General features: G+C 41.0%; 2 protein-coding genes across 3 annotated transcripts; one reads left to right on the top strand and one right to left on the bottom strand.

Annotated features, from left to right (window-relative positions):
- Positions 1 to 777: 777 nt before the first annotated feature.
- Positions 778 to 4,990, top strand: rad52 (RAD52 homolog, DNA repair protein). Of its 2 annotated transcripts, XM_055156045.1 has the most exons (12): positions 778 to 868; positions 1,048 to 1,148; positions 1,237 to 1,338; positions 1,677 to 1,770; positions 1,852 to 1,919; positions 2,004 to 2,122; positions 2,626 to 2,701; positions 2,796 to 3,013; positions 3,677 to 3,867; positions 4,060 to 4,113; positions 4,451 to 4,669; positions 4,739 to 4,990. In XM_055156045.1, exons 2-12 carry the CDS (start codon positions 1,098 to 1,100, stop codon positions 4,798 to 4,800), a joined length of 1,254 nt encoding a protein of 417 aa, XP_055012020.1. In that variant the 5' UTR covers positions 778 to 868; positions 1,048 to 1,097; the 3' UTR covers positions 4,801 to 4,990. The 2 variants fall into 2 exon arrangements, with proteins under 2 accessions (XP_055012020.1, XP_055012021.1); XM_055156046.1 differs by lacking the exon at positions 4,060 to 4,113 and having other exon boundaries at positions 785 to 1,148.
- Positions 4,991 to 5,002: 12 nt separating this feature from the next.
- LOC110166845 (serine/threonine-protein kinase WNK1-like) lies at positions 5,003 to 25,175 on the bottom strand. Its single transcript, XM_055156044.1, is given in 28 exon segments — positions 5,003 to 7,795; positions 7,877 to 8,079; positions 8,161 to 8,322; positions 8,400 to 8,578; positions 8,661 to 8,835; positions 8,919 to 9,060; positions 9,062 to 9,235; positions 9,312 to 9,503; positions 9,573 to 10,720; positions 10,837 to 10,980; positions 11,054 to 11,102; positions 11,201 to 11,314; positions 11,387 to 11,503; positions 11,570 to 11,732; positions 11,866 to 11,945; positions 12,605 to 12,730; positions 13,014 to 13,049; positions 13,267 to 13,350; positions 13,424 to 13,590; positions 13,662 to 14,037; positions 14,121 to 14,222; positions 14,327 to 14,546; positions 14,622 to 14,710; positions 16,374 to 16,531; positions 17,848 to 18,068; positions 18,144 to 18,316; positions 22,522 to 23,712; positions 24,955 to 25,175. Coding segments are annotated over 27 exon segments (5,976 nt in total). The 5' UTR covers positions 23,317 to 23,712; positions 24,955 to 25,175; the 3' UTR covers positions 5,003 to 7,408.
- Between the last annotated feature and the right edge of the window lie 36 nt (positions 25,176 to 25,211).

The following is a 25,211-nucleotide window of genomic DNA, read 5'->3' as shown; positions in this document are numbered from 1 at the left end:
AGACATTTGGCATAATCTGCTCCATGAAGGCTAAACACAAGATCCTATGCCAGGCAGATTCCACCGAGCACCAGACATTTAGCCTATGGTGGTATAGTGTATTTAATTGGTTTAATAAAATAAATAATAATGACTTACTTAGGTTACTCCTTAGACATTCCGGTATAGTCCTGTTTGGAAGTGTTTTGGTCTTTGTCTTAATACTAGGAACAACAAGACCTCATGGTGGCAGGTTACTTGCTATGTATAGTTTGAGAATAGTCTATGTTTTCTGAACCATATGGGATGCATATTATTTCTGCAAATGTGCTCAACAAATAGAAGGGTGTTAGAATAGTCTTGTAATAACAATTTATAGAATAATTGGTTGTCCTACTTAATAAACGTGGGTAAAACAAAATGCTAGTCTAATGCTGTCACAATTAGGCTACCTTTGCAAAACTGTCCAAAAAAGGATACCAGACAACATAAAAATAACCCCACAACAGCAGTCATTCCTATCAACAGCCATTAGCCAATCAGAGACCGATTCAATGGGTTTATGGTGCGTTGAAAGTCATCACGGAAATTTTAACTTTACGCATCGCAACACGAACCTAGTTTGAATTGTTTGTCACGGAAATACATTATAAAATCTCAGAGCATATCAGACGAACTAATAATGTATTAAATTGGAAATAAACAGAAGACATGTATTCTGTCAGAAAAACAAAAGAAACAAGTACGAGCCATATATTTAACGTGTTTCAGTTATTTCCAAAGAGCATCTGAACGCACCGGAAACTCCACCTCCAAACTGCACACGAGCGGGAAGTTTAATTCTCTGTTTACATTTTTGTCGACTGCTAAAAAGTAACAAAGTTTATTGGTAATGTTGCGAATGCATTTGGGAATATTTTAAACAGTTTATTAATTGATAACAATTATTATAAAATAAATTGATGCCTTTCTATTCTGGTTGCAAATTGGCTAAACTAGCTAGCTTGTCATCTCTAAATGGAGACTGAGTTATCTTTATTTTATTTGATTGCATGTCATTAAACACAGCTGTGACTAGGATTCAAAGCTATCGTGATACTGCATAAAGTCACTCAGCCATGTCTACAAACTCAGAGAAGAGCAGATCTGAGGCTAAATCATTTGGACAGGTAGGTACAGTGAATGGACAATGTTGCTACTAGGCCTTTTTATATAGCTACACTCTCGATGCATTATTAACCAAGGGTGTGTTGTCAGTGCACCTACACCGCAGAGGAGTATCAAGCAGTGCACGATGCTTTACGTCGGAAACTGGGTCCAGAGTACATCAGCACCCGAATGGCAGGAGGAGGGCAGAGGGTGAGAATTTTTTCTGTAGGCTCTAAGTATAAATAAGAAGGTGCTCCAAAAGCTTCTACAGACAGCGAACAGAATGGTCTATAACACACTATAAACGTGCATCTGGTCAAGTTTCTAATTAATTTCTGTTTAAAATATTTACTACACTACATTACTAAATACACTCTTATTTAACCAGGATACCTATGTTATTCATCATAAATCATCTTATTGCTTTGTCTGGAATGTTCCATTGTATGTTATTCAACAAATTTGCAATTTATTCATTATTTGTACTACCATGAATGTATAATAACATATATTTATCACAGCCTAAAGAAAGCTTATCAATTGTACAGGTGTGTTATATCGAGGGTCATCGTGTCATCAGCCTGGCCAATGAGATGTTTGGATACAATGGCTGGTCTCACTCCATCTCACAGCAGAATGTGGGTATGTACTCCACAATATTTCTGTTATATTAGCATGATATGCTATCATGTTATTTTAGCTTTGTGTCCACTTTTCTATTAGACTTCGTGGACATCATTAATGGCAAGTTCTATGTAGGCGTCAGTGCCTTTGTCAAAGTAACACTAAAGGTTTGAGACTCTTTTCTGATTTGTTCTCTTTTTTACATATCTTTGATTAATGTCTAACCACTCGACCCTCCTGCGTGTCTTCAGGATGGTTCGTTCCATGAGGATGTGGGCTATGGAGTCAGTGAAGGCCTCAAGTCTAAAGCACTGTCTCTGGAGAAGGCCAGAAAGGAAGCAGTCACTGACGGAATGAAGAGAGCTCTAAAGTACTTTGAAATTTATTTATTTATTTATTTTTACAGTATATATCACATATATACAGTATACATAAGGGATGTCAAGATTTGTCAATTTAAAAATAATGTTTCAATTTATAGAAGTATTATAAGGGAGTAAATAGGAAGATAAAGCAACACACTTTTCACACAAGAAATTGTTTGATTATATTTAATGAAAATGGCAACATTATTTCAGTATCATGGGACAATACTAACATAATGGGAATAAAAATGAATAAAATACAACTTGTGTGTGGAATGGAAATATTTCTCCTCAGGGATCATTTGGTTAATTAAAAATAGTGATTATTTACAACCACTATATGTAAAAATAAAATAAAATAAAATAATAATAATAATTGTGACAATTTTAAAAACAAAAACAGGTCATTTAAATTCAATAAATACCCCAAAAAGTTATTAATTATGATACTATCTTTTTTACACATTTAACTACTAAGCATCATAAATGTGTTTGTTTTTTACGTTAGATGCTTCGGCAATGCTCTTGGGAACTGCATTCTGGATAAGGAGTACCTCATTTCTATTAACAAAATTCCCAAGCAGGTTTGACTGTTGTACTTTATAATAATCTTACCTTTTTCTTTAGTGAGAGAACAGCCTGGTTGACAACTTTGTGTGTTCTCTCTGTTCCTCCAAGCCTCCAGCCCCTCTAGACCCAGCCCAAACCAAGCGTTCAGCAGGAGAGCCTGCTGTTGAGAAGGCTCGCTTTTCCAGTTTACTCCAAGAGAGAAAAAAAGTGTCAGTGGAACCTCCTAGAACCCCCTTGGAACAGAGAAACCTCAAACACCAGCACCATCAAAATCAAACAAACTCTGCCCCTGCACCCAGCTGTAGGACAGATACATTTATTTCAAGGTGAACCACAAAAATGTACATTTGCTGTAGTGACTTTTAGTAATATTATAGTCTTTATTTTCTTTATTTTCGTTTCCTTAATTCCTAACCCCTCAGCATTCTTGGAATAGGTATTTCTATCCAAAAAGGTCAAATTTTACAGACTTTATGGACTATTAAGGACCATTAATGTGTATTTAGTCTATAATAAAATAATTGTTTTTTATTTGTGCTTGTCTCCATGGAGATGTTATTACTTTGACTGAAATGTTGCACAGTTTGAATTTTAAACTAACTAATCCCTAACTCTAACTCCACAGAGATAAGCGTGTAATGCCACTAAGTTAGATATGTGGAGAGGTAACCTTGCTCACGAAGATTGCATGTTGCAATAAAAATGCAATAAAAACACCTGTAATTTATGTAAATGGAAGATGGATATGTTTAATACCATATTATGAAATATTACAGCCAATACATTAACATCTCCATGGAGATAAGCAGGTGGCAAACTAGAAATAGCCAATGTTAACAAAGAATCACTGTAGAATTATTTGAGTATTAGGGCCAAATACTCTCAAAAATTAAAACAAAGACCTTAACATGACCATAGATTTGATTAGAAGTTAGGAGGATCTGAAGAGGAGTTTTTCTATATTGGGAGTTATCTTCTTTTGCATCAAGATCCAGCTCAAACCCAGTGGATGCGACAAGCTCAGAGACAATGACAGACCCCAAACAACTGCGGAAGCTCCGACAACAGCAACTGCAGCAGAAGTTCAGACAAGAAATGGAGGCCAAGAAGATGCAAGAGAAACAACAGCACTACCAGCCCCATGAGACGGGGGGTGCCAACAAGAATCACTCAAGCGGAGGTGCTTTATTTAAATGTTTAGTGCATTATATTTGGTTATACTGCTTCAAATCAGCTCATGTCTTTCAGCTAAGAAAAACATTTAGGTAACAGTTAACACACTGCCTGAATTTTTTTTTTTAAAAAAAAAATCTTGCACCATGTTTCTACATTTGCATTATATTTTAAACATTTAATTTATCATCTTTTTCAGATTGCCGTGTGCCTATGTCAACCCCTCCTATACCACAGAAGGAGTATTTAGCAGGTGCCGTAATCAACCACTAGAGGGCCTTGTGAACAAACGTCATATGCCTTTTGAGCTAGTCATCAAAAAGTTTAGGTCCAGTCCAAATAATAGTTAAAGTGGCTGAATATAGTTTTCGTGTTTCCAAAGTAAAAATACCAGATACAACTGGCATAAAAATGTATCTAATCTGTAGTCTTTTTCAGTTTTAGCTCCAGCAGTTAATCTGTCTTCTCTCGAATGTTGCTCTAGGTGTATGAAATGGGTATATGACTTCACATTTGCAATGTCAGAAACAAATTTACCTAAATAAATAGCCGCCTATTTGAGCACATCCTGTACCTGTGCTTGTCTGCAGATGACCCTGAGTTGTGGGACTTCACCCTGGATGGGATGGATGAGCTTGTTGTCCCAGCGGAGGGGCCCAGCCGAGGGGACCGTCCCAGCACGCCCAGTAACCACCACATGCAGACGCGCAGCAAGACCCCCCAGCGGCCACCCGGCACACCCCCCGAGCACGCACATAACACAGGGCAGTATAGGGCGCAGTATCAAAACCAAGGTCACCAGACAAGAGGTGAGATTTAAGTGTACAGGAGTTTTAAGTTTTATCTGTCCATTCACCTTTTACAAAATCTTTTTACAGGTGAGGCCTTCAGTCCATACAGACAAGGACAACACATGAAGAAACGCAGACTTGACACATAACCTTGTCATTACATGGTAATTTATTATGAGATTTTTTTCTAGGTATATGCAGTGTTTGTTTTAGACCAATTTTGTACATAGATTGACTCATTAAAGATGCACAAAAGTGTGGAGTCTGTGAAGCTTGAATTGGGACCATATTTTAAGTTGCATGTACATTTGTATGACACAAGTGTTCACTTGCTGAATAAAGGGCAGAGTATCAGTTTAAATGATATTTTTATTTGTTTTTTACATTTTGTACAATGTGAAAAACATACACAAAACAGACACTGAATCACAGAAGTCATAAGGAGCCAGAGATCTGATGCTGAACAGATATTACTGCGTGTCAGAGGACGCAGAGTACATCATGTCTCAAAGTAGTTTAGGAGCACACAAGGACCGAAGCATTGTGAGCCTGTGCTGTACAGTGACTGGGTACAGGTCGCTTAAGTGGGAGATAACAGATCAATGCAGCCGGCATGCAGATCTCCTATACTGACTGATACTGAAGTTGTGCATGTCAAGTTGAATTGCTTTTAACAGATAACACTTGATGACTTTCAAGAAGGCAAAAAATGAAAAGAATTAATTTCAATATCAAAAACGTTGAAGTCAGTAACAACCCGCTTCAGCATGCAAATGTTTCCATTACCCCTCCTCCGTATAAAACTTTAAACATTGCATATTCTGCATTGCAGTAACTTATTTTTTCTCTAGAGAAGTATATCTACGAGCAGGCGACAGTCACAATGACAGCATGGCACTCGTGAGGGGCTGCAGAAGTACGGCCAGCGTGGGGTGCTGTGACCTTTACACATTCTTAGATCACCCTGCCAGAACAAGTGCTTCTAAGAAATAATTTAATGAGAAATCCACAAAACAAATGTCAGCCAACCCATGAATGCATTAGCCTATTATAATACACAGCCAATTAGATACACATCTGTAGCTGCAGAGAAAGGATGTACCCTCTGAGCTCCTGGTCCTGTGGAACGCTAAATGTGCCTAAGCTGTCATGTCACCTGTGCATGTCTGACCCACACGGCTACAGCTGGATGAGTGGAACTATTCATTAGTGAAGATGCAAGGCACTAAAGTGTTCCTCGGATTTGTGATGGTGTAGAGTAAATCACCACAAGCATACTCCAGTGACAGTGAGCAATACGTGAAACCATGACCTCACATGAACATACTGTTGTATATACAAGAAAATAGAAAAGGGGCAGGGTGTCATACATAGAAGAGCTTAATAAACCACAGGATCAATCCTGTGCCATGAAGAGACCGAGAGAAACAACCCTGCAATTGCACTTTTTATATTCCTTAAACTACATGTTGTTTAACAACCTTTAATAATAATTACAGTGAAACAACATCAAAATCTGATGGTTGAATACAGGTCCATAAAGAACATTTTCTTAAATATATGCATACAAAAACAGACCACAGAAAGAGAACCCCAGACATGTGATTTAAGAATCTAATATTGTACTAGAGGTTTTCAGATATGACTAAACCAACACCAGCATTTCTGTGTAAACTCCTGGGACCCGACAAAGCCCAGATACCACTGATACAATTCAAATAACCCAAAGGGAAGTGAAGTATTCTTTGAACTGCCTGTGTTTCACGGAGAACTACTTGGTAAAGTGGTTTTGGGATTCTAAACAATAACTCTCTCACCATACAAATATGAAAACACCCTGCAATCACATTTGACCAGATAGTGATCTACAGCAGCATCTTGTCTAGGTCTAAAATCATGAGTGGTGCTCAACACCAAGACAATGCATTTGAATAGCGAATCCACTGGCTTACAGGTCAGGTGTAAAGGATCAACTCAAAAGTAAAAGAAATCTGTATGATACAAAACTCACTTAACAGCAGACTCACAGTGACATAAATAGACTTAGTATGGAATTATAACCCAGTAAATATATATGTACAAAATTAAGATGTTTGGGAGATTAAGGCCACAGTTATAAGGGATAGTATGTGTTTTCCTTTCCTCTTATTGCATTGTTCTTACAGATAGCCACCAGGACCTCTGTACTGCACAGCTACCCTGCTCATTCACCTCTGTCCAACTTACGCAGTCCTTCTTTATCATAACATTCATCTGACATTTCCCCTCCTCCATTTGACACATCTCCTACAATCCTGACACCATTTCCTTGTGAGCTACCCATGCCTCTTCAAACATCCTCTAGTTCTACTATGCCAATTACTCATGGATTTATTTTTAAATGGCAAGTGGCTTATAGTCATTATTGGCAACATTTGGGCCTGTGACAGCATTTCACTTTCTCCTCTGACAGTATCTTTGGCTGCTGTCAGCTATGCCTTTGGGCTGTTATTTAGCAGACACAACTGACCAACGTGTCACAGTTGAAGCCACAGCTGATGGCAGGATAGGTTTGTGTACAAGCGACGGCTGTGGATGAATATTGCACTCTCCCTCCATTCACCAGGCACACAGGCCAACCCTATCACAACTAAACACAAATGAAAATTTAAAAAAGCATTATATGTTGCCAAGTAAAGAACATAGAGCAAAAAGAGCGAGTGGTTTAGGGGCTGTGCTCTTTGCTCTGAGTGGTCCTCTGTATGAGCGTACTGTGGGCTATGTGGGCCTCAGATTAGTCCCTCCAGAGTTGGACTTTGGTGGAGCCGTGCTAGTTCCCATGTGGTAGCCCTGGTGCAGCGACACTGAGCTGGCGGTGGGTGGCTGGTACTGGGCAAGGGGCTGTGCAGGGTTAAGCATGCTGACCTGACACGTGCCTGTGGGTCCGGCCCACTGAGTAGAGCTGTAAGGGGCAGAGGCGTAACCAAAGCCTGGGGTTACTGGACCCAAAGAACCCTTTCGGGGGCCCAGAGGAACTGAGGAATTGGCCTGGTTTGGAATTTGAGTCGAAGTGGAGCATGCAGGGTTGGGTGGAGTGGGGAGAGTTGGGCAGAGGTAGCCTGGAGCAGAGTATTTTCGGCCCAGGTTGGCTGGCGGGATATTTGGCTGAAGAATGGAAATGGTTGTGATTATTATTTGTGAGCAAATAATAGGTTAGAACAAATTTATATAATACAGGGTACTTACATCATGTCCTGCCTGTGATCCTGTCTTTGGACCCTTCTTGCACTGTGATAAGCTGATTGCATCCCGAGCGAAGTTATCCACCAGCTGATGCAGGTCATCAGTGAAAGTGCCCTTGCCCTTTTGGGAGTGAGCAGCAGAGCCCCCAGACGAGTGGTGGTTGTGAACAGGACCTGAACCGTTGGTTGAACTTGTCATATTTGTTTCTGGCAAATAGAGGATATAAGTGAGCATCATCATATCTAAAGTGATGTTGTGCTGAGCAATTCCTGTGCGTCTAGACTTACCAGTGGAGCTAATGATTGGCATAGAAGTAGAGGAAGTCAGCTGAGGTGATTTACATGCTGTTTGTGAAGTCTCTATTGTTGGATCTAAAACTGTTCCAGACGGAGAGTCCTGCTTTGGAACTGCCTCAGAACTTTTAAGGTTTTGGCCAGATAAAGGAGTTCCTACAAATGTGGATGTGTTAGTTGATTACGTCAAAAGTCAAAGTGAAGATAACAGTGAGTGTAAGAGAGGTCCATACCAGGATGTGAGGGGCTGCGCGCAGACTTGTGGGTCTTGCTCTTTAGTCTGCGGCGGCCTCCAGCCATGACCACGGCCGGTGATAGTACAGAAGGGGGTGCAGCTTTTCCCATGCGTGTGAACAAGGCCTCGATTTCTTCCTGCTGACGTGTCTGCAAAGCCTGAATCTCCAACATATGTCTGCAAGCACAACAACAGGAGGTAAGCAGCTGTAAAGTAGCTCTAGATGAATATTCTATGGTCCATTGAATTGGCCCCATACTTTTCTCGGAGGCGGCTGATCTCCTTCTGCAGTGCTTCATCCTCAGCCTCTGAATCCTCATCGTTGTCACTGGTGTAAGGGGTGTGTGTGTTGTGGGGGTCAGAAGTGGATAAGGATGGCCCGTTCTGCAGAGTGGTCCTATGCTTGGGATTGTGGTCTGCTGGAGAAGAGGTCACTGTTGAGAGATTGAGAGATGTCTCATCAGTACTAATGCAGGCTGGAAAAACATGGTCATGGGGTTATCAATGAGACACAAACCTGTGACAGAGAAGCGGCCCACCCTAGAGTCAGCACTGCCTGTGGGGGGTGTACTGGAGCTGGTGGACACTTGAAAACGTCCAATAGTTTTGGTGTGCTCATTGTTCAGATCGTCACAAGACATTGAGGCCTCCATTTCTCTTATCAGTGGCACTTATTTCTTTGGACAGACAAGATGATCGATGAAGAGTATTTTCCGGACTTGATGGAGAAGAGGATGATGAAGAGGATGAGGTACACGATGATGTCATGGAGCCGGAAGAGACCACATTCGAGACGTCTGGAACGGTGTTGGATGTATCTGTGGCCACGGAGACCTGTACCAGAGCAGCAAGTCAAAAATAACTTAAAACTTACACCAGCTCAGATCAAAAATGGTAATTTGTCACTCACCTGGAAACGTCCAAGTGTGAAGCCAGTCCCTGGGTTTGATGCTGCATTATTTCCCTGCACAGTCTCTGGGCTAAGAGCTCTTCTCAATTGGGAATCTAAATGATTCATCACCGGTTGTTGATTTGGTCCAGGAATTGGTGGTATAAGGTCAGCAGAAGGTGTTGCAGATGCATCAAAACCAGCAGGTAAGGTCTATGTAAAAACAAAATAAGGACATTGAGAATGTTGAAGCTGTGTTCTTTAGTTATATTCTGAACTCACCTGAGCCCTGGGTTTAGTTGGTGGGGTTTGGGCATGTCCTTGAGTAGCAGTCCCAGCTGTGAGGGGGAGGTTGGATGGGGGCACCAGAGCCTGCCCTGGGGGAGGAGACGAGGTACCTGTTGGAGGGGAGGAGGTGCCTGTGCTCTGAGAGGGGTCCATAGAGGTGGAGGAAGTGACAGGTGGGTCTTTAAAAAGTGAGCGCAGTTTTTTGTCCAGAGCTTCTATGTCATCCCTGCCCCCGCTCTTGGTCTGGACCTCTGCCCCTTCGGCCTCTGATGGCTGAGACTGGATTTGGTTCTGAGTGGATACTGAGGCTGAAGGAGGCTGCTGGTTAGAACTGGCCACTGGTGGATTTTGGGAGCCTGACTGTATGGGATGGGTGGGTGTAGTTGTGGGCTGCATGGATACAGCTGCACCATTAAAAGGTTGCTGCTCTGAGACGGGAATGGTGCTGCTGTTGTTAGAAGGAACAGCAGCATTAGAGGACACAGGGGGATTGGCCAGTCCTGCAGACTGAGAGGGGGGTACTTGAGGCGTGGCCATTTGAGGGGTGGGTACTTGAGGGGTGGGTACTTGAGGAGTGGCCATTTGTGATGTTGCCAATTGAGGGGTGGGTACTTGAGGGGTGGCCATTTGTGATGTTGCCAATTGAGGGGTGGATACTTGAGGGGTGGCCATTTGTGATGTCGGCATTGGAGGCGTGGGTACTGGAGGCGTGGGCATTTGAGGGCTGGGGGAACTGACGGAGATAGAAGTGGGAGCAGTAGCGGTTTGTGGGGGCTGTGGTTGGGCAGATTCAGTGGTTAACTGGAGAGGCAGAGCAGGCACTACAGCAGTAGGCGCCTGTGTTTGACTGGATGCAGTGGGTGGAGAAACCGTCTCGGTAGTGGAGGTGGTGCTTGTAGATGAAGTCATGGACGCAGCAGGAAAAGTAGCGCTTGTGGTGGATGGCACACTCTCTGGAGAGAAATGGCTACTGATAGACTCATGACCAGTCTCTACCGGTGGGACTGATCCTGTGTTTTGCTCCATGGCAGGAGGATTAGGTTTATCACTTCTCTCTTCATTTACTTGTTTTATTTTCCGAAGCCCTTCTTGCAGAACTGAAGCTGGTGCAGATAAAGAAAGGCCCAGGGATCCAGAGGTAGCTGTCAAAAGAAAAAACAAAACAAAATACAACGATAAGGCCCTGAGGTTTTGAAACCAAACCAATTATTTTTCTAATTTAAACAGTATTCTGTCCAATAATGAAGTATACCCATACCAGAGACTGGATCATCTCCAAAAGAGGTGTTAAAAGACGGATGGCCAAAGAACTGTTCCCTAAGACGTGACTCAGGCACAGGACTCACAATGAACCTTCTTCCTGCTGAATGCACCACCTGAGCTGTAGTGTTGGGAGAAATGCCTGGAAAAGCACACAAGCATGTCAGTGATCAACATACCATTAGGGATTTATAATTCAGCTCAAGATTCTAAACCTGGTAACATGGGCACAGATAACTCTTGCTGTTGCTGACGATCACTCATCTACGAACAAAATAAATGCAATTAATAACCCATTTATAATCAATGTTTGTTTTTATTGGTTCCATTTCAGTATTAAACCAATTATAAATGGGTCATACTTGTGGGAACACCTCCTTCATGCCTTCTCCTTTTTCATCTGCCATTTCTATAACTTCACGAATTTGTTCGATGAAAGACTCGCGCTCACTCTCCAGAATGAACTCACTCTGGACCTAATCCAATACAGAGTGAAGTGAGAACAGTTCCACAGTCACCACAAATAAGAATGCAAGCATTATCAGCACCATGATTTGAGCAATCTCCTCTGGATTATCTCCATCAAGATCAAACCTGAATGTCACCATCTTCCTGTTGTGCGTCTCGAGCTGACACTCTGCAACTCGATCCCCGACATTAGATATCTAAAAGTACATTTAGTTGAGTGTTGTGGTAAAGTACAAACCAATATGAACAATGCCTGCCCTTACACTAAGAACATTCAGCTTGGCTCTGGCACACTTCTCATGGCGAGAGCGGCTGCGAACAGATCTCCGTTGGTGGCGTTTCAGGGAGCGTCCCTCATGGCGACCACCAGATGTAGAGTTTCCTTCATTTCCATCACTCAGACCTGATGCTGTATCAGACAAGCAGCTGTAATACAATATGGACTATTAGTTGACAGGCCAATGAATCTTGTTAATGGTGTTTGTCAAGCCCATGAAAGTGCTGGACATATGTATGAAAGACACAATAAAATAAATTAATTTAGTTAAGCTCTACTGACTTCTCCATTGACTGCTGCACTGGGGCTCCTGATGCTGGCGGCTGTTCTGTTGGTGTAGTCTGAGGGACATTTACAGGGGCCTAAAACAATCAGGGAAAAAAAAAAGTGATAGGACAACTATTTCGAGGGCAGTACATGATTAGGGGCAAGATTTCTGTGAGCAAATGTTAAATGAGTTAAGTGCATGTTTTACAAACTTACTACTATACCCCCAGTAGGACAAACTGACATAATGGACCTTGCCCCTGTAAAAAATCTTCTGATTTTACACTTTTACATGAAGATTTGCATTGGCATACACTGTTTTTTGGTCTGTAGAAGTTGTATTGTAACCTTTTATGGCATTAAGAATTCCTAATCCGTTAATGATTATTTTTTTATTTCTGTACGGAGAGTGAGTGAGATTGTATTTAAAAGTAATATGATTAGTTAAAGCAAAGTGAATGAAAAACAAAGCAGTGCGAAGATAAACCCCAATGAGCTCTGATTAGTACCTGCAGAGCAGGAGGGCTAGTTGCCTGAAAGAGAAAGTAAAGATGCTCTGCGTCAAAAGGAGGAGATGCGATGGAAGGACTTGGGTCACAGGCCCAAGACTAAAATAGATTCATGGCGAAATGAGCAGCATGCAAAAGTAAAGTGAAAAAGAAAGTTCAGCCATTGAAAGAAAAGGCTTAAAATGGTTTGAAATTAAACTCAAGACACAGGTCTCACAGTAAACTTATGCATTTGTCACCAGTACCTGCTGGATGCCAGTCTGTGTTTGTGGCAGAACAGGGCTCTGGCTGACCACACCAGTGTCTGCTGCAGGGGGCTGTGGAGGAGACAACTGGGACGTATTCTGAACAACCCCTGGCTGTACAGGAATCTAAAACACCACAAGGTACAAAAGACAAAAGCAGAATAAACATTGGTCAAGCCACACCTTGACATCACCTGTTGTGATGGCACCTGTACTTACCTTCCTACTGTATACATTTTTATTTTCTTCCAAATGTATTACAACATGATTTGTGCAACTATCTCAAACTGGTTACATTTCAGAGTACAGTTTTATTGAAGTCATACTTACCTGTGCCTGTAAATTAACTATAGAACAGAAACATAGTTGTTTGTAGGTAAGGAACATAAAAATGGGACATTTTATCTACCTGAGGGGGAAGAGTTGATTGGTAGTAAACGCCGTACTATAAAGAAACAAAACAACACAGGATAAGAGAAGGAAAGCTGAGAAAAATAAATTATGCAGGGATGGGTGTCTTTTTGGGGAAAAAGCATCTGCTATAGATGCACCAAAGCAAGATGTTACTCAAATGTAACTAATACTGAACAATTAGTCTTGTTCAACCTGCAGAAGGTTTACGTTATGTCTTTGCATACACACACATATATACACAACTGTACCTGCTGAGGCACAGCCGGACCTGTCTGGCTGCTGGGAGGAACAGGAACTGCTTCTCCATGGATGCCTTGACTTACAGGTTGGACCTAAATGGCAAAACAAAGAATTTAAAATACCTAAAGAACCTGTGTATGTGTGTAAATGTGGTAGACTACTGACTGCTGGCAGTGGCTGCTGTGGTGGCGGGTCACTTTGTGTCTGAGGACTTAATACCGTGGGCTGAAACAGGGGCTGGGCTGTGGGAGTGCTGTAAGATACACCTGGCTGGGCAGGGTGGACATCAAGGGGCATGGATGAATGTGGTGGTCTGTCTCCCATTTGAATGCCTATAGGAGAGAAGGATAATTAGAGTCTAAATGTTTTCTTAAGACAAAGCAAAACATGAGCAGCTTCAAACCTGCACCTCCTCCAGTATGGGGCTGTTGGTCTGCCTCAGCGTCCTCACACTCTGGCTGACTGGCAGCTACACTCTGGCCTTGGACAGTGAGAGGGATTTGGCCAGAGGACTGAGGAACATAGGAGAATGAATGTGGAACACCGCTGAGAGGGCCAGACTGAGGAATGCTGTAGCTGGAAGATGTCAGGTTCTGCTGAGATGCAGACTGAGGAGCCACTTGAGAGCTGTGCTGATTTGGCTGTGGTGACCCATAGGGGGCAGAATGGAGCACTGGCTGGGACACAGGAGCCTCTACACTGGGTTGTGGCGCTGGTTGCTGAGGCACAGTAGGGTTCTGCTGCTCATCTTCAAAACGTTTCTCTTGATCTTCTCGAACCTTTGACACAAGACAAATTATATTAATGTTGAAAACTCGGTGCTGATTGAATATATTACTAGCCTGTAGGATAAGATATCCACCTTTTGTCTCTGTGCTCTTTTACGACAGATTAGGGATGCTCTGTCCTTAATTGCTTTGGCAATTGTTTTAAGGTCACCATCACATATATAACCAGACTCAACCTACAAAAGAACAAACATTTATAGTAAGAGTAAATAGTCACATAATAATCTGTTATGGTGAATAGTTTACTATAGAATTAATGTAAGATTAATGCTAAATTTACCATTTCCTGAGCCACATCTTCTGGCACATCTTTATTGAGATCAAAAGAGAACTCAATTGCCTCATTGTCTTTGTACTTCCCTTTGAGTTTCTTCACATCTTCAATGCGCAGCCATAGTTTGATAGCCTCCATCTCTCCATCGTCCTCCTCTGCCAGCTCCACGCGCACACCTGTATCCTCCTGGAAAAAGGCGTGGTTCAGCAGATCCTTGATCGAGTACCTAAACGACACAGAGACAGCCGCTTAGCAAACATGTCACCAATCTTTTCTCTACATGTCTATGTGAATCCTCAACCTTTCGTCTTTGTTCTGGCGAATACAGCCCTCAATGATCTCCTTTACTTCAGGAATAGCCACCTTGTCAAAGCTGCCAGGTTTCACTCCCTAGGAGACACAGACATCAAAATAAACACTCTCATTCTTATTGGACAATCTGTTTTGAAATGGTTTTAAATATAAATGTAGAGTGAGATAGCCTCTCCCTGCCATTAAATAATTTCTCTAGCAGCATTCTTTGGTCAGTCAAGCATCTTTAGAGCCTGTCCATGTTAAAAAACAGAGCTTAAGATGGGGTCACAGTTGTTTTTATTACATAATGGCACTGTAATTACTATATTTTTCATTGTTTTCAAGAGGACCAACTCATTTTTAGATCCTCTACTGCATTAATAGAAATCACTTTGGTTCAGTTGCTGTTGTAGTAAAGTGCTGTACAAATTAGGCTTGATTGCATTATGAAAATAAAACCCTTAACTGAAGTCCTCTATTAGACAAAATTGACAATCTTGTGAGCTTTGAGCAATGTTAGAAAGTTGTTACCTCATCAAAAACATAGCTGGAGTTGTTTTCTTTCATTCACACAAGCCTGAGTAACTCTTTATTATTAGTCTGTCTACATTTCCAAAACTCAAAATGCTCTATTATACCTTGTGATGTCATATAGTGGAAGTTTTTAAGTTAACAGCTCCTTTTACCTTCAGTTCAGTAGAGACCGGCAATTCCAGGGCTGAAATTATTCATGTTTCTAGTGAAGGTGTATGGATTTTAAAAAGCAGAGTGGAGCACTTCCTGCATTACCATGTGACATCACAAGGTATTTACAGTTTGAGAGAAGAACTCCGTCTTAAATATGCAGGGTTTGTGAGTTAAACATGTGTGAATAAAACAAAACAACTCCAGGTATGTTTGTGAGGAGGAAACAACATAACAGAAAAAAATTGCTTAACATGGGCTCTTTAAATAGAAAAGGATGAGGATTTCAGGCTCCTATATACAGCAGCTTTACTGTAAATCATCAACAGGTGGTTAGTACAGATATCAAGGCCTTTAAGATAAGACATCATGGACAAGTTTGCCTACATTATGTACAGTACATAAATAAGCCTCATCAGTCTTATGATTCATATTTTTGTATTCACAATGTATTGTGAGACACACATGTTGCACTGCTGCTTTGTTAATTTTGATTTAACTTTGTTAAATCACTACATGTTCACAACATGTACAGTCAAAACATGTTTATGCCTGTCACCATAACGAAGTACGATATACTGTTGAAGAAAATTCATACCCAATCTGTGCTGAAGATTCAATAACCTGTAAGATTATTTAAAAAAAAAATACTACAAATGTATCATGAATATCAAAAACATGACCTGTAATAAATAACAAAATCAAACCCTTTAGTACTCGCTTCTATATCTATAGTATCTGTCTATGATGTATCGTTGTACAGAACAACCGAATGGTACAAAAAAGTATGTATGATAAATTTGACCTCTAAAAATGTTTGCTCCCTCTAACTTTCATTAAATAATGACTCAATTAATGTTGTTAATCATGACGGGCCTAAACATGCTACCTAAAAAAGATATACAAGTTCATATTTCTGTGGGCCATCGGTGCTTGAGAAAAGAAATGTTTGAAATAGATAATGTTGCAGTTAAAACCATATGCTGATGTAACCCCATGACCATATAGCTGTGGTCTAAACAGAGGAGATGGAGGCAGCAGAAGAGTGGCACATGTACACAGAGGGAGAACTTACACTGGTTACTCTGCGGTAGATCTGTGCAGCGTTCTGGCACTCTGAGTACGGGTACTCGGAGGTGGCCATCTCCAGCATGCACATTCCAAAGGCATACACATCCACTGACTCGTCGTACTTCTCCTCATACATCTCAGGAGCCATGAACTCTGGGGTACCTTAAATCAAAACAACTATTCAGAACTCCTTACTGACTGACAGGACTTCTCTCAGCCCATTGCCTCTCTGCACCTCTAACCCCTCTGGGGGTTGAGGAAGAGGCGGATGAGATGATTGAGCAGTCTGATGCCATCTTCTGGAGCAGAACCTGTGAGGTGAAAGTTGGAAAAGAGAAAGAGAAGAAACAGATAGGGGAAAAGAAAGCAAAAAGGAGAAAACAAAAGAGGAGGAAGAATCTGGACTCAGTTAATCTGCAAATAAGAAGGCACTTGTTTGTCTGTGTAAGACCAAATCATGTCATTAATCAAACAGTCTGTGATAGGCAATGTGAAGGACACACTTCTGTTTGGATTTCCATTTTTACAATCCACAGATTGAGTTGTTCGTTAGGACAACACTGTGACTTAACCCAGACTAGCTATGGAAATAACTTTCTTAAACCTTTAAAATCACTCACCTGGTGGTGACCAACTTACCTTGTCCTCTTGACCTAAAGGAAGAGTATGATGAGAACAAATGAAGCTGATCCCATAGCTAGTTATGTGTTCAGCAGTGTGTCTCTGCACATCACATCTAGAGCCATCAATGAGTGCTCAGTGTTGGGAGTTCAAAAGTAGGTCTTACACAGAAAAACTGGGTTTTCTCAATGTGTTTATATTGATGTGTTGTACAGCACACGTTGAAACTTACCAGGCTCTCAAAAGCTCATACTTACACACTGAACAGCAGTACCCTATTAATTCCAAACAGCAGAATGGGGCACAGCTGAAGCTACAGCCTATGTTTTAGAAAATACCCAAAAACAAGTGAAAATAAAAAGGAGGAACAGAGAATGTGCAATTCCTCTCAGGAAACAAAGCTCTTAAGCACAAAACTCCAGTCCTGCAATATTTCAAACAAGAATAAAAGCCAAACAAACTCCTGTTGAAGCAAACCCATAGAGACACATGTTAAACATTATGGATAGAACTTGCAAACAGACCACATATTTCCAAACCACAGGACAAAGACCACTCTAACAAATGCAGAGGGCCATACCTTGGCTAGGCTTGCCTGCAAAAGTAGTGACAAGAGCTACTAAGACAAACACTTGGTACTACCTAGTGCCAGTGAATGACTTGATAGTGTTTGGTGTGTAAAAGGAGGAAATATCACAGGTAAATTTGGTCTTCGTTGTAGCTGTGGTTTGTGGGAGAGCTGAAACACAGTGGTCTGTTTTTAACCATATAAATACATCTTCTAAATCCATAATAAAACATTTCCCAAGAGAATTTCAAAGCTCAAATTTCAAAGGTCTACTGGGTTCAGGTCATACCTATAACACTTTTGGCAAAGGATGCCCTCTTGAGTGTGGCCAGCCCCAGGTCGCCAATCTTGACAGATCCAGTTGGGCCAGTGATGAAAATGTTGTCACACTTGAGATCCCTGTGGATGATGGGTGGAGCCCGAGTGTGTAGAAAGTGAAGGCCCTTGAGGATTTGTCTGCACCAGCTGCGCAGCACTTTAATCTTCATCACTTTAAAGCGCTTCAGGTATCTACAAGCACACAAGCAACCATTTTTTAAAAAAGTGGATTTCATTTTTTCTACATGTGCTTGGTTTGGGACTTACGTTTTTAATGTGCCCGATGTCATGAGTTCAGTGACCAGTACAATGCACTTCTTTCCTTTGGAGGGCCCTTCCCAGGAGTCATAAAAACGAACAATGTTGGGATGTTGCAATCCCTTTAACATCCCAGCTTCTTCTTTAAAGCGCTGCCGCTCAGTTTTGGAGAGCTTGCGATCCTAGAAAGACACGTATAAGAAAACCATATGTTTATACACTTAATAGAAATTGATATACTGGGTCTATAGGATCATTGTGAATGATGCTAAACCACACTAAGTTTAAATTCTCTCGACATTCATTTACAGTGTGTAGGTTAGTTATGGTCTGAGTACGTATGAAGACATTCACTAAAAACAACCACTGCAGGTCAGAAAAGGGTCTAGAAGAGATTGTCCCCCCTTTTTAAACACATTATGCTTCCTTTTAAATAATTAATCATTTAATTTAATAATTGAGACCAACAATATGACATCATATGATCCTTTAAGATATACATTGGTGATGTACTTTACAGAGACATTTGCAAATAGTAGTAGGAACTGACCTACTTCTAGGGAAGCTGTATAGAGTGTTTTTTCCCCTAGCACTCTGCACATGTGAAAACAGTCATGTAAAACATCCATGACATCCAAAGAAGCCACAGCATCAGAATCTGTGCAGCATGTGCAATACATCCGACCCAAAGTCTAGTATGACAATGAAGAAAGCTCACAGTCAGTTCATAAATGAATGTTCATCAGAAAGTTCATAATGGCATATGTTACAGAACTTTATTTGATGGGTGGTTGCTAACACCATTTGCTTTCAGGACATCTATTCTGAAAACCAATTCAAGTACACTACAGATTTATAGTTCTGATCGTAGAGTACTTCCTTAAGCTCATACCACTTCAGTCTTGTCAGAAAAAATAAACAATGGCTTTGTATGTGTCATACATCACACACTAATGACCAGGAACACAGATAAAATGTGTTGCAGAGAACCCTGTTATTATTTTTAACAGAAATGTAGTGTTGAATCTTAGGCTAAACGAGGGAAATCATGGGCAGTAAAGTAGCATCTGCTCCGGTCATCTGATTATAAACTCAATGTGTTTTTTTTTTCTCCTGAAAGCTCAGTCAGCCAATGAGAGGCCAGAGCAGCTGCAGATGAATCACCCAGTCTGTGTGACAGCAGGGCCATGACTCACACCATCTTTTTGGGAATGACTGCTTTGAATACGGTTCATAAAACAGAGCTCATAAACCATGTATCTAAATCTCTCTTGATTTTTGAAAATAAATCCTCTAGATTAGATTTGCAATCAGCTTAGGCCACTGTACACCTCACATCAACAAACTACAGAAAAAAACGTACATAAAAGAATACATCTAAAAATAGGCAAAAGCGAGTGGTACAGCCACTCTGAGATTATAGATCAAGACTGACACAATTTCTGCCTAAAGTCTTCTGTAACTGCTGACAAGGAAGCTCAAATGCTCAAAACTATACTATTAAAATGCAAAGAGTTGGCTTTCTAAGCTTTATAATGTGATTTCAGATTTCCCTTGTGTTCTGCTGTGTAATTATATTAAGCATGGGGATTGGACACAAACCAAAAATAAGTTAGAAATTAAACTCCCAATGTTAAGTTGAAGATGTAGGTCAGCAACTTTGAAGCGTCAAAGTCTAAGGGGTCATGACCTGTCCATAGAAACAGCCGGAGGCTCTTAACAGTATAAAGCTGAGTGGTTGCATTTCTTCTAGTCTACTGAGTGCTGTTAGCTAAATATAATGCTCAGACAATTGAACCAAACGCTTAGTTCATATGGTTAGTTAAGTATAAGTCACAGACACTTTCAACAACTGGCTCCATTTAAAAAGGAGAAAAAGCAGGCACTGTGTAGGAGATGACTAGCCAGAAGATAAATGAGTAAGCAAAAAGGGGAGGTTCCTGAATATATTTCTTTCTGAACTTCCTGTGCGCTGACCCAGTTATTGTTCAAACATGCCTGAAACATGAGCACTGCAAGAAATGTGGAGGTTCACTGGTGGGTGAAATGGGTGGACTCCTTAAAATACTTAGACAATGGCTCTGGACAGATGGCTTTCCAGGCGTGTGCTTCATTTTGTCCAAACTTTACACAGTGGGGTTATAAATGTTAGTGATACAGCATCTGACTGTCCATGACTTCAACACATAGGCCCTCATCACACAGCAACTGAGGGGATTGTCCCAACATTTGGCCCTCACAAGAATGTGGATCAAATTTCCAGACAACTATAGCATCGAAATCAAAGACCACAACTTTCTAGTGTTTAAGTTAACGGCATTTGTACAATCAAACAATTACAATTATATTGCAGTATAACTAAGGAGAAGAAAGAACCTTTTTACTAGCTAGATTCACAAACTATTTAGACTTGTTCAGATGGCCACTCACTTTTTTCTCATATTGGTTGTTTACTGTAATGAAAAATGGGCTTACATCTCCACAACTTGACTCTTATTTGGCCTTGAGGAAGGCCTCCTACTGCTTGTCCGAGTCTTGTGGCTAAATCTAGTTACAGAAATGTGCATTAATGTACACTGTCCCTGTCAAATGAATAAATAAACAAAAATATATATGCAGTAAGTTAAACATGGTGTGTTACTATTAAAAAAAGTAATAATGAGCAAAAACTGCTTTAAAATGTAAATCAGTTGTTAACAGCCTGTAATTCAATCCTGACTGGGTCTAATATCATGAAACAGACCTGAAAAAAAAAGCTAAAACACATCTCTTATAATGAGAAAGAGCTGCTCAGGAACAAGCCCCAAAAAACTCAACCCGCAACTGAACCTGGGTTGCGAGTGTTTAAGCCTGCATATAGAAGACATTACATTTTTCTTCTCATTCTATATGGCCATGTGTCATGTGAAAGTTCAGAACCTTCTGAATTCTCTCACTGAGCTGCAGAGGCTGCACTAGCACTGACTCATGATTGGCTACAGGTGTTGTCGTGAGGGTAGTGACGATTCAGATCACTGATTCCTTTTAGTATGAAACCAATAGTGTTTCATAATTGATATCAGAAATTTCAGATTTTATTCAGATTTCAGAATTCATATTCAGATTTGATTTGAACATCTCTTATCTGGGGACACAGATAGGTCAGGTTTATGAAATTTAAAACTCAAATCTTTATTACATACAGTTTCTTTAATACCACATCAGATGCAGCACAGAGAACCACAGACTGGGCCCATAGTGATGTTCTCAAAAAGGAAAACAGCAGTTGAAAGAGCTCAGCAGCTGTCAGCCTCTCAAATCTTATGTTCAGTCTTTAACATCATTATTTTGATATTTTGATTTTGTCCAAATAAGTTTTTTTTATTGTGGCCGGTGCCAATTCCATGCATTCGGGATATTGGCCTAAAAAAAACTGGGCCAACAACCCGTTTTAAGGCCAGTAGCAAACATAAAAAAACAATAAATGTCAGACCCTATAGATCCCTCTCTAGTTTAGAGAAATCATTTGCTAAAAAATCTAAATAATGAACAATACTGAACAATTGGATGATTTTTTTTAAAAGTGTGTGGGGGAAATACCAGGCTCAGGGTGGAAGGGTTTTGGAGCAGGCCTTGGCAGGCAGCCCGCTGCTCCACACAGGAGATTCTTCATGAGGAATGTGACCCATTTTACATTCACAAGCATTTAGAGCAGGAATGCTCTGAGCATGCGCGCAGTGACTGAGGAGGGGGAGGGGCACGTGTCTATAATCTTCACATTGTTCAGTGAGTGCGTATAGCTGAGGCTTATATGTTGCCGTGAGACCCTATGGCATTTGATGATAGGATAAAGGTATAAGCAAACATTTGAACACATACAAACATTCACTTAAACAGTAAGGACTGACAGCAGAACTGCAGTCATTGTAAAAAGAATGATTTACTTGGCAAGTTTGATGTAGCAGCAAAACCTGAAAATCTACTCATAAAAGTCAGTGTGGTATATTTCAATAGCAAGATTGCAAGAGTTCAACCTGTTAAAGTTTAAAAATAACATAGGGTATATGTATACAGAGGAATTTATGTGATAACCTATTTACATGTCATAAACATAATTGGCTGGAAACTACATCTACAGTCTAAATAGGACAATATTCAATATTTTATACAATAATTAAAAAGGAAGCACGGGTCATGTGGTTCAAGAAGGAAATGAGCTGTGGCCTTTTTAACAGTGTGAACGGAAGTGACTTTGGCACTGTTCCACGTGGCCTAAATCGGATGTGTGTCAACTATGGGACCCAAAACAACGCATCAGGCTGCTATTTCAATCATTTATATTTGAATGAGAAATAAATGTAGTGTCAATGATGTTGAAACTACTAAGAAATAATTGTTAGTGTCATACCTGCAATTCACACCAGGCCACTTCCACCGTGGTCTCTGTGTCCAGGCCCTTGTAGACAGTCTTGAAGGAGCCACGTCCAATCTCTATGTCAAACTTGAGGAACCTGCCATCAGGTGACGTTCCCACTGCTTTGGTCTCTGCTTCCTCAATATCTTCTTGAACTTTCTTCTCCGCTTCTCTCTGCTCTGCCTCTGCTCGGGCCTTAGCAGAGTCCTTATTTTCTTCATCGGCCTCCTCTTCATTTTGAGCTTTGACCTCTGCAGTGCCTTCAGCTTCTGGTTGACTGGACAGTTCTGTTCCTATGCATGGTGGGGACTGCACTGTAATCACTTCCTCTCCATCACAGATGTTTTTGATATTTACAGGTCCTTCTTGTAAAGGTGCCACTTCTACCTTAGATATTTCTACAACCCTATTGACGTCTTCACTTTTGCTATCATCTGTAGAGTTTTGGTTTTGTGATAACGTAGGTTCACATTTAGACAAGTGGCCACTTGGGATCTTCTTCCTCTGGGGGGTGTCTTCCCGTGCCTGGACTCTCTGAGGTGCTGCGATGGGGATCTTGCTGGGCAGAGGCAGGGCCAGTGCAGTGGCATTTGAGTCGCTGATGACGCTGCGACGGAGAAATCGGTGTTCAGGGTTGCACCGATCCCGCTCCATGGTGTGGTGCCGGCGTCTCACTTCTGTCGGTCTGGATTCACCCACCATCGAGTCAGAGCCAGAGCTGGGGCCGTTTCCACTCTTTTGAGGGGGAGCCAAAAACTTCACCATTTTGTCTCCAGGCTTTTCCGACATCACACCACACACGCCAAAATTAAGAATAATGAAGGACAACTTAAAAGAAATATATTTCCATGTTTACAGTATGCTGTTTTGCAGTTGAGATCTTGGTGATAAAATGGAGCTTCCAAACTTCTTCTGCCTTTAACAGTTTTTATTGCTTATAGTTTTTAGATTTGCACTGCAAGTTGACAATATGCAGAATAGGTGGTGTTCTTTTGTAATTTGAGGACTGAACACTGTTGTACAAACCACAGTGCAGCAGAGGTTGATGAGCAAGTCTTTTTAAATCATTTTCTTCCATCTTGTAAAGCAAAGGCTGCAGGTGTTTTCAGCATAAGGAATCACTGGTGAAAGACAAAGCTTAAAAACTTCCCCAGAAGAACCCAAATATCCTCTGGTCCAGATCAACTGAAAAACAAGAAAGTAGGATGAGGATGTAGGCTATTAAAATTAATATGTCAATTATCAACGTTTGTGAGAGAGTTGCTAAAATGTCCTTTACATGCAGTTTGTAAAACTTTAACAGAGTCGATCACAAGTGTGTTATATAATATTTCCATATCGCCAATTCCATCAGTTACGCATTGCCAATTCCTGTTTGAAATTACTGTACTACAAAAAAAAAAAAAAAAAAAAAACTCAATAAAGCATCGACTATGAATGCAATAAGAGTCACGGGTGATACTATTAAACAGAACTTTTAAGTGTCCTGCTAATAATCATAACCACATGCCCATAAAACGCGGCTGTTTGTGATAATCATGATTGCAGCTGTCAAAAGCCCGTGTCGTTAATCCACGAGTTTATTCAGTAGTTACTGTCAAGGCAGAAGTCATAAAGTGCATGACCACTGACCTGATATAAAAGTAGCACAAATGCGTGCCAGTACACTTAGTCAATATTAGCACGCAATAGCTGCCATTATTATTGCGAATAACGTTCTCGTCTTACCATTTCTTCGCCGTTTTAATACGACTCTACAGCCACCTGAATAATGGCAACATCGGCCAAATACAATGCGAGGAGGAGCGACGGCTCTTTGTTAGCATGTTAACATGCACTGCTAAAATACAGCTAACACAGCTAGGTTAGCTCTCCAGAAGGCTCCGCAGGCTTAACCCTTCAGATGATAGCAATGTAGGCAATCAAACAGCCTCGCGTTCACTTTCATCACTGAAATTCCTGTGTAACATTAACTCTACCGATTTTAAAGAGCTGTTCACTTGAGGTGCATTTACACTATGGAAGTCCATTTCCTTTCTCAATGGTGAATGCACCCTGCTAAAGCCCATATTGATTAGACATAACGACAGCAGGAGGGCCATCGACCGTGGTAACAACTAGGTTAGCTTTCCTAATATTAGCTGGTAGCGTTAGCAGTTAGCGATAGGCGGGTCTCTGGCCTAAATCGAGACCCACCTTCAGCCCACGACTAAAATTCGCATTATATCGTTCAGTACTAACCTATAGTTTGTACATTTAGAACACGAGCAAAATAAAAATACAAAATATCTTTCGTATTTCACAGCAACATTTTACATTATTTGTGTTCGTCGGCAGTTAACGTTAGCTGTTATTCGCATTTGTTAGCATTGTGCTAGCTGAAATAACGTAGATGTTGCCGGTGGGCGATAACAGCTCCTGACCTACCTCAACCAGCGTTCACAACACAGCTGTCACTGACGAATAGTCCTTAGCGTTACTTCGTCGTTGAATATATAAACCAGGTTACAGTTCAAAATAAAATCCACAAAGGTTCCGAAATTGGTTTCCTCCTGATGACTTAATATTACAGACAGTTATGATTTGTGGACCGCGGTGCAGTTGCTACATATTGACGAAGAAACAACTATTCCTGAAGGCGCCTGCGCCAATGAACAGTGACCTCATAACAGCCACTCAGCAGC

The sequence above is a fragment of the Boleophthalmus pectinirostris genome, unplaced genomic scaffold, assembly GCF_026225935.1.
Source record: "Boleophthalmus pectinirostris isolate CB_2022bp ecotype Guang Dong unplaced genomic scaffold, ASM2622593v1 HiC_scaffold_2, whole genome shotgun sequence".
Lineage (NCBI taxonomy): Eukaryota > Metazoa > Chordata > Actinopteri > Gobiiformes > Gobiidae > Boleophthalmus > Boleophthalmus pectinirostris.
The sequence above is the reverse complement of the archived record's forward strand: the minus strand, read 5'-3'. Positions and strand labels throughout refer to the sequence as shown.

What these genes read in the sequence shown, in the direction of transcription:
- rad52 (XM_055156045.1), top strand. Translation starts at nt 1,098, where the DNA reads ATGTCTACAAACTCAGAGAAGAGCAGATCTGAGGCTAAATCATTTGGA. An exon ending in TGGCAGGAGGAGGGCAGAGG is followed by an intron (nt 1,339 to 1,676) that starts GTGAGAATTTTT and finishes TCAATTGTACAG; the next exon opens with GTGTGTTATATCGAGGGTCA. An exon ending in CAAGAATCACTCAAGCGGAG is followed by an intron (nt 3,868 to 4,059) that starts GTGCTTTATTTA and finishes CATCTTTTTCAG; the next exon opens with ATTGCCGTGTGCCTATGTCA.